The sequence below is a fragment of the Brienomyrus brachyistius genome, chromosome 1, assembly GCF_023856365.1.
Source record: "Brienomyrus brachyistius isolate T26 chromosome 1, BBRACH_0.4, whole genome shotgun sequence".
Classification (NCBI taxonomy): Eukaryota; Metazoa; Chordata; class Actinopteri; order Osteoglossiformes; family Mormyridae; genus Brienomyrus; species Brienomyrus brachyistius.
In genome coordinates this window covers 15206284-15218543 of record NC_064533.1, presented here as the reverse complement: position 1 = coordinate 15218543, position 12260 = coordinate 15206284, and the positions used below count along the sequence as shown (strand labels likewise).

The 12260-nt window shown below is 41.4% G+C and overlaps 1 protein-coding gene across 1 annotated transcript; it reads right to left on the bottom strand.

Annotated features, from left to right (window-relative positions):
- Positions 1–8098: 8098 nt before the first annotated feature.
- LOC125705277 (interferon gamma 1-like) lies at positions 8099–10274 on the bottom strand. Its single transcript, XM_048971745.1, has 4 exons — positions 9908–10274; positions 9343–9423; positions 9056–9253; positions 8099–8433 (listed from the first exon to the last, which is right to left on the bottom strand). The coding sequence occupies exons 1-4, from the start codon at positions 10031–10033 to the stop codon at positions 8299–8301; spliced, it is 540 nt and encodes a 179-aa protein (XP_048827702.1). The 5' UTR covers positions 10034–10274; the 3' UTR covers positions 8099–8298.
- Between the last annotated feature and the right edge of the window lie 1986 nt (positions 10275–12260).

The window sequence follows — 12260 nt, the reverse complement described above, 5'->3', positions numbered from 1 at the left end:
TGATACGTGCTCTAGATACTCAGAGTTAGTATATGTAGCCAAGACGATGACCCGGGCCCTCCAGGTTATTGCATCTCAAGTTACGGATTGGACCTGCTCTCTGCCCCCATTGGTTCAGTGTACATATTTTCCATCACTTTCAGTGGACACATGCGGACACCTGCCCTGCCTGATATCTTAGCAGCAGAGACGGTGCCCAGCTACGTGCTGAGCATGAATGGGTCATCATGTGGTTAGAGGCCCCAAAGACACCGACGAGTTGGATATCGCAGCACGCATCCAATTGCCGCTTGATACCATGAGGCTTGGCATACCGGCGGAGTGTAAATGGGACAATAATGAACACGCAGGCCTTCATGAACCTTGTGAGGAAGTGGCACAAACAGGCAGCTTCGCTGGTGAATCATGCGTGACTTCACTAGGGGAAATTTTAGTTTCAATTTTACATTTTTGTGTTTTATTGTCTAATGATTATTGTGTATTTTTTGTGCCATGTTGGTGAGAATTGATTCAGTATCTGTAGCAACACAGATTGATGGCAGACACCAGAAAGAAACGCCCCTTTGTTCTAACGATGGCATTAGGCTAGGGGCGCTGTAGGGCCTTTGAATACGCACAAGTATACTTAAAAATACATGGGCGTATATTAATTGTCTCATATCGCAGAAATGAAATACAAAGATGGATGATTTGTCTCATACTTTACAAATCGTTCTGACCTACACTTTCTAGCTACACCCCTGCATTAGGCTGAAGGTCACCAACTCCAGTCTCCGATCTTCCCGCCTTCACCATTAAAAGAAATGGTTGTGCCAAAAATGAAATTGTCGATTCCTTGATCATCTGCGGAATATAATATTTTGGTAAGAGTCATTAAATGCAATAATAGGGAAATTGGTCAAACATTGTCCAAACAGACACTGTCTAAGATTGTTTGTCCACGGATTTCCAGATTGAATTATAAAAGCATGTTACAAGCCAGTAGTGCTGGTGGTGGTAATCAGGGATGTATGTCAGGCTGGAACCACAGGGGCACTGGTTTCAGTTGCTTATTGGCTCCCAGAGTGCCAGCTTCCCTGTGAATCACAGATTTGAAATATATAATTGGCCAAAGATGAGGATGACATCTCTGTATGAATTATAGCTCCTCTTATACCCCCCATCTTAAAAATCCAAGAATTGCCCCTAGTAATTATAAAGATGGACTCAGGCCAAGGTGAGCCTTCCATTGATGGCTATTTTTAAGCCATTTTTTACTCATGTAATCAAAGGCTGTGCTCATAATGCATTAAGATATGTGCACAGTTAGATGGGGGCATTGTATTGTTTATGTAGGTTAAGATGAGATTAACTTAAGAAAAGTATATCAAGCGTCAGTTGCATAACACACAAGAATTCAATTCCATAAGCATTAAATTAACAGCTGTACTATGGAGCAGTGCGTTGTGGAAAATCATGAACATATCAGCACACTAATCAAATCTGAAACCTTTAACTAGGAAGCTGCACGATAACAATGGAGGAGAGAACTTTGTGAGAATTAGGAACAGATCCATCGAATAATGAAACCTATAATTTCTCAAAAGAATATGAGAATTGTCTTCAAACCACAGTCAAGACTGGAAACATGGTTGAACAAGCTTGGTGAAAATAGGCTGAGAAAAGGGTAAAAATGGAAAGGTACTATTGAAGTAAGCCTTTATGTTGTCATAGGTCGTGGTCCATAAAAGGTATGCTTGACATGTGACATTTCCTGAAAAATAATCAAACTTGTTTTTTCAGTGCTAACCACAGGAAGAGTTTTAAATAATCACACAATATCTTGCTCGTCTCCAGTCTGTCTGTAAAGTATGTTTCAGTTTCACAAACCATATACGTATAACTACGATGCAGCTCAGTTATGTATATTTTATGCATGTTCCCTGTATGGATAAAGGTTTGGGACATACCTCTTAATCACTGAATTCAGGTGTTCCATTCAGACCCATTGCCATACGTATATAAAATCAAGCACCCAGCCATCCAGTCAGGTTTGCAAACATTTGTGAAAGAATGGGTCGTTCTGAAGAGCTCAGTGAATCCAAGCGTGGTGCTGTCATAGGATGTCGCCTTTTCTTCCCTACTAGAAATTCCACGGTCAACTGTAAGTGGTATTATTTCAAAGTGGAAGCTTTTAGGAATGACAGAAACTCAGCCACGTGCCAAAATCTTGTGGAAAGCCTTCTCAGAAGCGTGGCAGTTGTTATAGTTGCAAAGAGAGGACCAACTCCATAGTGATGCCTATGGATTCAGAATGGGATGTCATAAAAGTTCCAGTAGGTGTAAGGGCCAGGTGTCCCAATACTTTTGATCCAATAATTTATGTAAGTTTTGCATCGTTGACCACTTGAATTTTTCCTTGATTGTGCAGCATCTGGAGGTGCATACAAGCTTCATTGTATATGTGTACATATGACGATAAATCTGGAAACTTTACTGAATCAGGTTACGCAGTAACACTGCATCATCTCCGATGTGTTCCAGTAACTTGCCGGGCTCAGTTGGTATGGGCGGGGCGGGGTCATACTGGTGCCTTCGCCCACCTGATGCCATCAGGTGGGGGCACAGACTCCTACTCCTCTCCTGCGAGCAGCAGAATCAGCAGCTTGCACCAAATACACTCCGGTATGAAACGTTGCTCTTATGAGGCCTGTTCCTTGTCATTTCTTTGGCTCACCCCTTGATCTGTCCTGGAACAACCTTGAAGAAGATAAAATATTAGTCATTGAAATAGAAGATCCCATGAAGTTAATTCTGTGTTTACATCTGTGTTTATTAATATTTCATCTTTTACCTTGAAATGCTACTTCACCTCTTAACCACTTGAAATGATGTTGAACAATTTTGCTTTTGCAGCAGATGATGACCACTCTTGCAAAATTTAAAACAGAACAGCAAATTTCCAAAACTCATTCAGCTTGTGGACTGTGGGAAAATAACAAAAGTTCTTTACTGCACCCCTGAAATTTGCTCTTCTGTTGCAAAATGTGATAACGCCTTTGTTTAGGATGACAGGCAGAATCGAACCTGATGGGGATTAAACAGGGGTGTCCCTTTTGAGGGGGCATATGGATAGTTTCAACAATACACAAAATTCACCGTACTTTTGTGGAGAAACAATTATAGCCAGCAAGAAAACAAACGAGCGACACAGGTTGGATTACAGGGCTGTGGTCACTAGTCGGAGAAGGAACAATGACCATTGTAAAAACTTAAACGTTGTTAAAATGTGTGGCAGGTGGAATGTGCATTTTTTATACTTTATTACTTATGGGGATGTGGAGGAGAAAATATAATACACCCGGGAAAGTGGTTGGAAAACGGAGGGACTGGTGATTACATTATGGAACATTATGGTTTTGTGTTTCTAGTTCCTCACCAACAGGACATACCGTCTTGTATAAGCAACTAAGTGGAGTATTGTCAGTTGGCCTACTTTTGGCCTGTGTGCAACCTATACTATATGAAAATGACAGGTCATATAGAAAGTCTACAGCACTGTTGACCTCCACACAAAAAGCAACCCTGGTAAAGTTAGTATCATCCTACATCCTCAAGCTGTCTAGCAGTTTAGCAACACCTACACCTGTGGCCACTATAGATACACAAATGCTAGGCTGTTTTTTACCCAAGTGCTGAGTTGAGCCTGCTGGGTTATTTTGCTGGGTTATGTTCTAAGTACCCTGTCCTGACCCAGCATTTGGGGTCCTCTTCTGATCCAGCTGTGAGGTTATGTGTTTGACCCAGCACATTGACATGGGAATCCATGCCCTCGCAAACCTCCATTCAAAAAAATCTTTGTTGGAACCACTGAAGGATAAGCACATACAAATTCCACAAAAGGCTGATGTGGCATAGATGTTATAAGGTAAACTGGTTATCTTTAATTTTTTTGTTATAATAATTAGAAATAAAACTACTACTCTTCTTCTTTATTATTATATTTTAAGTGTGTGTTTAAAGAAAATAAGTATGTGGCTCAGACATATCGTCGCCCTGATGATTGAATAGCTGCTTCCCGAGTATCACTCTGCATTCTCTCTCTGTATGGTGCACCCCAGAACCCCCCCCCCCCCCAGGAATCACTCTGCATTGTCTCTCTATGTGTGATACACCCCAGAACCCCCCCCCCAGGAATCGCTCTGTATTCTCTGTCTATGTGTGATGCGCCCTCGAACCACCGCCCCCCCAGGAATCACTCTGCATCCTCTCGATCTGTGTGATGCGCCCCAGAACTCCCCTCCCCTCTCCCCCACCACTCTCAAGCTTTACTTTCCTTTTCTTATAAACTAGCCACGTGGCTCAGCTGGGAGGAAAGGGGCCCCAGCATGAAACTTAAAGCCCGGCCTTTCCCCAGCAGGGTTTTCTAAGATTGCGCTAATTTCTGCGATGCTTCTACTGATCGCTGATGACCTGAAAGTGCACAGGAAATAATTTGACGTTGTGTAAATATAGTCAGTCTCTGTCTCTGTCTGTCTGTCTCTCTCTCTCTCTCTCTCTACACACTGGGTCCAACCATGCTGTTCAAACAAGGAAAGAATCCCCCATTCCATTAACACAAATTCCGATTCAGAGTACTTTTATTCCAGAGGAAATTACTTATGCAAACTGCTAAAACATGAAAAATTATATACATTTCTTTTTTTTGTAGAAATAGCTATATAGCTAACTATTTGAAGAAGTCATTTGTGGAATTTGTCCAATCTCACGTCACCACCATGGATAGAGTTTAGGGGAGGGGGCGGGGGGGGGGGGGCAGAACCAGCATTCTGCTATGTTCTGTGCTGGTACTTTGCATCGTTGCATAAGCCTGATGACCTCATGCATGCAACTTGGTCTTTAACAATGATAAATCTTATTAACTACTTAAGCATGCATCATCCATCTATCCTGCTATTTTCCGTAACCATTTGTTCTCCTCATGGTCACAGGGGGGTCGGGAGTCTATTGTAGGGCACACATGACACCTGTTAGCCGCATCAAACTTTTCATATGCGTTTTCTTGCTAATTTTTATGGTCCTTCTTATTAACATTAGCATCCACAAATGCTGTTTCTCTCCTCACTGTCTCTGCTTGTCCTTCCGTTAGGTTTTGTGTTTCTGTTCTGCTTGGGTTCTGATGGCTTTGCTGCTTTGGGGGAAAAAAAATTCAAAATATTCCTCTGTCTTTTTGCCATTTTATTTTGCTGTAACAACCTGCTATGTAACCTCATCCTTTTTAGTGGCCTGTAATTAATCGGCGCTCCCTGGCGTTTGAACACGTGACCTTTATGCTGTTTGCACCATATTCTACTTGCTGGGTGGCAATTCTGCGACAGCTCCTGAGTTAAGTGCCCTTGCTGTGAGTGTCTAGATTGCATGTTCGTCCTGTGTGGTGTGAGTTTCCAAAAACATTATGCACAGGGGTGTTGCTAGAGATTTTGGGCACCATGAAAGCATGCCATATTGGGTCCCCAACCCAGACCAATCCAGTTCTGTTCCTTGTTTTTTAGGGCCCCAGTCACTCACAGGCCCTTGGCATTGTCCTAAGTCCCCCCTGCCCCCTTTACAGCGCCCCTGGTCATCCATCTCTAAATTGCTCATAGTGTGTGTTGCATGTGAGGAATTGGCGTCCTGTCCAGGGTATTCCTCTGTACCAAGTTGCCTGAGATAGGCTCCAGCCCCACTTCTCCTGTAACCCTGTACTTGATAAATGGTTAGAAGAGGAGTAGTTATGTCAAGGCTGTTTATTGCTATATTCTGGTTCAAGTGAAAATGGTCAAATAACAGCTACATGTCAATGGACTATGGAAGACTGTCCTGCTCATATCTTTAAATGTTATTCATATAAAGGCTGACAGATTGTTTCCATCCATCCTTCTTCCAAACCGCTTATCCTTCTGGGTTGTGAGGGGTCCGGAGCCTATCCCAGTCTGTAATTGGGCTGGGCACAACCCAGGACAGGGGGCCAGCCCAAGACAGGGCACACTCACACACCTATGGACAATTTAGCAACTCTGCTTAGCCTCAGCATGTCTTTGGACCGTGGGGGGAAACCAAAGTACCCGGAGGAAACCCCACGACAACATGGGGAGAACATGCAAACTCCACACACATGTAACCCAGGGGGAGACTCGAACCTGGGTCCCAGAGATGTGAGGCAACAGTGCTAAGCACTGCACCACCATGCCGTCCCAGGTTGTATCCATTTTCTTGTATTTATGGATGAGGACAATATATGATTGCATATAATTATTGTTCATGATTATGTTTATTACTTAATGTTAATGTTTGGTCTCTCTATGCTTATTTTCCCTGTTTCGCAGTCATTGTGCATTTCACTGCACAATGTACAGAGTGTTAAATACAACTTTATCTGATTGACCGAATGGCATTTTAAATGGTTACTCTTCGTAACATACTGCTGCCATAATACCACATCTGCCTACTTAATCACAAGCTAATGCGATGTTATAAATGATCTCAGGTAAGGCCTTGGAACCTTAGAGAACTGGAGTTTAGAGTTATGCAGAATGGTAAAAAGCAATCTGTAATTGGGCTGGTTTTTATTGTCTTGAAGAGATGTCTGTACGAGCTGGTGTGGGAAACCCATTGGCTTATCTCATTGGTGAAGAACCCAGAATTTTCAAAATTTCCAAGCTCAGTCCAATTTTTGTTTGCCACTGACGTAAAGTCAAGCTTCCTCAATGCATATTACAGTACTGGGAACCAAAACTCACCCAGTCCTCGTAATCCAATGACAAAACTTTCGTTAAACTTCCAAAACTCAGACACAAGAGAAATTTTTGCAAACATATCACGTGGACTAAGTCAGTTTTGTAACTTTGCTATTTTAAAGCATGAGGACTCTGCCGTCACCCTCCACTCACCCAAAACACTTTGACCGAACCTGACCTCTCACCTCCCTTTATGAGGTAGATCCACCGTAGGGCCCGTATCAATGTATTTAACCATTGCAAAGTGATATATATTTTTTTTGTAATATTTGACCTGTGGGCAGCACTATGACCCAGCAACTCTGAATTGCACATGGTGTGTCAGCTTGTCCCCTTGCCTTGTCCTCTGTAATTCCTGAAGTCGGCTCCAGCATGACATTACAATGTGTAAAAAGATAGATGACAAATGCATATTATTTTTTTTTCCTTTTGTCCACTTTTTTTGGTGTTTGACATATATTACACTATAAAAATTCTGCCTAAAACTTGTCTGTTATCACCCCCAAAAAATCTGCTTGAAGTGTTAGAAAAGCATCCATTAGTAACAAATATAAGCAGGTTAATGCTAGCAATCAGTGCGTTAGCCCTCTCTTTTTGGCATTTGGCAATTATTGAGTACCCTGGTCCATAGTAACACGTGATTCAACAGACTCAGCATTACCGTAAACAAAAGGTAACTCAGCGTTAAGTGACCTTGAAACCAAATCTTTCTTTCATCAGGACATTCTGTTGTGGTATGTCAGAGAAATGGCTCTTAACCAGAATATCAAAAACCATCTCTAGAGGTGTTGCGAGGTTGGGCCATGAATTCCAATAAGCCTCAACTGATTTGTTTAGCTCAGATGTGTTAAAAACCATGCCCTTAGACACAAACAAGCCTAAGCCCCTAATGTCTTGTGATCCTTGCAGCGCTCCGGCCTATCTGTATAAAAAATATAAAACTATAAAGCATTTGATAAGTTTCTACTACGCTCATCTAAGATGCAAAGCAATTTAATGCTGATGCTGCACAGCAAACGTTGCAAATGTTTTCTGATAAGCTTTCTACCCTGTGGTGTTATTTCCCCTCACCATGCTAATGGTCCCACCCTCTGCAGTTACAGTGTGTGTAGGCAGACAACCGGTGGTCTTTGCAACTGGTCCAGCATAATCTGGTCCAGATTTCTCCATTTCCTTGTAGCAGTATGACTCATCAGCTGAGTTTGAGATAACACTTATTCATTTTGCATCTTCCTCGGAAACTTTGGCTCCGGCGTTGTGGATTTTTAAAAATTTTTTTTACTGCAGAACCTTACTGTTAGTCACCATCCACCACTTTTAAATACGGCTATATCAGCTGTGTGTGTTTTTGTATGCTTTTTATTCAGTCATAGACTATACATCTCAGTAATAGCCAACAGATCTTACAGAAAAGTGCAAAAATGCAGTGTCTTGCTATTCACCACTCAAAGCTTCCACAAATAAATAGATTAAATAAAATAAAATATAAAAATACAATAAATACATCTACATGTAGGCACATGGGGCTGTCAGCATTGGTCGTCTAACGTAGCTGCCTGCGTACGGCTTGCCGCCTCTTACGCTGGTTCTCATTCGTTTTATGGGCAAGTATGGAGGCCTTCTGGTAAACTTTCATCAGCTCCATTATTGCCTTCTTTTGCATCGTCAAGTCGCCTGTCTGGAGGGAAATGAAGAACACAATGCCGTTTAGGTGAAGCTGATTAGGGATGATTAGAATCTGATTCAGCCTCTGCAAATTTAGTTAGAATTCCAAAAGAATCCCATGTGTAAAAGAATCTCGGCTTGCAAGCTGGGATGGATGAGGCCACACACACTGTGTACTGCTGCACATCTTTAAGCATGGACTTCCACAAAGTAATTTCCTGGTGTTATTTCCATGTTCATTATTTGTCTAATGTGAAATGCGTGTTGTATTTTATGTTAATGTTATGTTAGGCAGATGGGTCACAGTCTTCGCTCTCTTCCCTCCCCTTAAATTATTGATAATTGTATAGGTATTTTTTTCACTGTATAAGTTATTCCCAAAACACAGTCTTTAGCACTGTCATGTGTGTCCTGTCATGAATGCTGCGCTGTGGGTCCAGGAGGATTGTTATTTTGTTTTACTGTTTGTGGGATGATGACAAAGCTTTGCTTGGCTTGACCAGAAAGGATGCTCTGTCAATTTTAAAGAGCTTAGCTGTCTCGCACAGGTAATGTCCCCACATGGAGTGTGACCGTGGTCCAAACCTTGGAGATCAGGACCTGACTCACGGCACGGATGCTAAATAACAGCATACCTTAATGGCCCAGAGCTCTTGTAGTGTTTTCTTCAGGTCATTGTACTTCAGGAAGCTCTTGTCCAGGACTCCAATTGCACCTTCAATGTTTGCGATGCTGAGCTGCACACTCTCATTCTCAATATTGTTCTTCATTTTCCGCAGGATAGTGGCATATGTGTCTAGGATTTCATGCACAAGCAGTTTCTGTAGGCCTACCTGGCAGAGACAAGGGCAGGGTTGGCAATCTGTCACTGCTCATGTTGAGGCTTTCACCTGTGAATGGAATACTGCATGGTCTGACTTACTTGATACTTGGAGTCAAGATTCTCCAAATGCTTGACAAAAACTGGATTTCCGAACAGCCGTTTATCTCCATCACTCATTTTCTGCAATGAAAGAAAAGCAGTATTTTACAAAAGTTGGGTTAAATGATTATAAAATTGGGACATATGTCCATCTGAATAGAATTCTTTGCCGAGTAACGCATTCTGTGATGAGTTTGTATACAACAAAGTATTCATTCCTTCAAAGAGTAGCTCCTACCCCACATCATTTAACTTTTAACCGTTGAGTAGTTTTCGCCATTTGTTGTTAATAATTTGCCTCATTGATTGTCATAATGGAAACCAACTGACAATAGCTGCATCTCTTTTCACTCATTGCTGTCCCATTTCAGAATTCTTGGAGCATGACATCAGAAACTGTGTTGGGTACTACTATACAGATCATGTTTGTCAAATAAACAGCAGTAGAAATCGTAAAACATCCTGTTGATTTTCAAGTTATGGCAGCATTGCTTACAAGTGTGACAAGCCCCTTTTTCATATTTTTTGGTATTATTCAGCCATCAGAAAGCTGGTTTGTACTTACAATATGCTCTTTAACCTTCTTGATATCTTCTCTCAAGCTTTCCGGTATATAATCAGTAGCACATATCAGTCCAAGAGACACCACATATACTCCAAGGAGGAAAGTGAAACGTTGTAGTGAATCCATTTATCCAATGTGATGAGATTATTTGTGTACAAGTTCTGTTGTTACAGACACTAAGTTTAAGCAACTGCTTTCAACTCAGATCTGGCGTGGATTGATGTGTGTCGTTTAGACTCGTGTATTTATAGTGTGTGAAGTCAAAGAAATGCCCCATTGATGGTGATGGTGTGAGATTGTGGTTTTTCGTAGGTTTCTCAGTTGAAAATATTTCCTATCACTCTGGGGAAGTATTTTTTTTTTCTTTTTGAAATACATGGTGGTCTTCGTTCATTTGTGGCTGGCTTATCGTTTTCTGTTGACGACGTAAATAAACCAGCATCCATTTCCTAATAAGTTTCCTAGAAATGAACAGCTGGAAATGTAGGCGACTGCTTAAGCTGAAACGTGACATTTTATCATAAGTGCTAAATAAAGACCATTGTGTCATCGTCTGAAAGTTACATCCTACATCGTAGATATCCCTGATAATGGAGAACTTCACTTTTCACACAATCTTGGTAGCATTTTAAAAGTTAATGACATGTTTAGATCTAAATTTCATATTTGTCTTCCAACATTATAGTGTGATGGGTGAAGTTGGAGCTTTGGAATGGATGACCAGAGGTTACTCATGGTCACTTGAGTGGAAAAAATATATATATATAAAAATATTGCAATTGTGATTCAGTGTTTGTTAAAACATTTTGCCATTTTCTGTTCCTCCTCTACCTGGACATTCGGGTTCAGTATGTCTATTTTATTCTACATACTTAGAGACGTGACCTGCACAGCTATGGGTGATGCCTTAAAAATCTGATTCATATTCAGTGTTTTATCATAAAATGAGGTTTTTGGCAATTGTGTGTTACATGGTTAGCAATTTCTTCCCACATTAATAGGTGATTAGCACAAGTGCATCTAGCTGGAATTAAAGGAATAAAATGGGATGTAGGTAGAATGAAAATTGTGAGCCTGATCGAATAGGTCGTTGTCAACTTACGACCCGTGCAACTTATGCTGGATCAACTTTAGGGCCGTTACAAGATGGCAGACGTGTGACCATGACTGCGCCGGGGCTGGAAGCGCTACTGTCGCCCAGCATGAGTGTATGACATGTTCTGCCCCAGCTGCTGGCAGCAATTAAGTAAGAAAATTGTGATAAGAAGTACACCAAACAATGTATCTTAAAGATGATATAATTTCATTATACAGTATACCGACTAACGACCAAATCTATTTTCGACCAGTCAGTCGAGAACCGACCACGGTCGTAAGTTGACGGCGACCTGTACATGTGGGAAACGCATTTTTTCGGGCAGGGTTCAGTAATGACTGCTGCACTTAGTGGAATGGTGTTTCCGCCCTCAGAGATGATATTCATTGGGACTTGCGGCCTGCCCTCTTCCCTACTGTCTCGCGGCTGATGCCCGTGGTAATAACACCTGTGCCCATATAGTCTCACAACAGTCATCACTGTTGCAGCTTGGTTCGGTTTGGTGAAAACCTACTGAGGGAAGCAAGCTTTCAGACAGAATTTCACAACATAGCCAATCTGTATGTTTGTATTATGCCTGCTTTTCTTGATACTTGCCTTGTACTTTTTAGTTGTGTGAGATGGGTGTACGGCATGTCAAAGAGGTCAGGATACCCAATGGGGCTCATTGTGTTCATTTCAAAAATAATATTTTTGAAAAAAGAGGCTTTTAAATTTTGGGTCTTTTATGTTTAGGATTTTCATTTCTGTGCAGGTATTCCACATATAAAATTAGACTGCTGAATAGAACGGTACACAGAACATGAAATACATACACAATATTTATCAGCTATTCAACCGCATTCAATGCAGACCAGAACAATGTGCAACGTTAATGCTGACATCGCAAGTCATGCACATGCAACTGTCACATCAGAAGGACCATGATAGCTAGGTTGAGACCATCAATTACTTTTGCTTTACTGTCATACGAAACAAAACTTGGCAAGCTTTGCAATTTTCATGATTGTTCCTTTCCCAGATTATTTAATGTTAATAAATCAGTGTAAAGTTTACCTCCACTGCTTTTGCCTGAGATCTGCATGCGCTCGCAGAGCCAGTTGTACTCATTCTTGTCCTTGTTTTCTGACTTGGTCACAGACGGCATGGAACGTTCGTGAGAGATTTATATGCCATAAAGACAATATTGAGCTAAAGCAAGTGATCTGTCGCCACTGCTTTGTGTCAGCACAGCTCTCAGCAACACCACCAACTTAT

Bases quoted from the DNA above. Each gene is read 5' to 3' on its own strand.
- LOC125705277 (XM_048971745.1), bottom strand. From the start codon at position 10,033: ATGGATTCACTACAACGTTTCACTTTCCTCCTTGGAGTATATGTGGTG. The intron at 9,424-9,907 runs GTAAGTACAAAC...CTTTCATTGCAG, and splicing joins AGAAGGTTAAAGAGCATATT to AAAATGAGTGATGGAGATAA. The intron at 9,254-9,342 runs GTAAGTCAGACC...TGTCTCTGCCAG, and splicing joins ATCTTGACTCCAAGTATCAA to GTAGGCCTACAGAAACTGCT.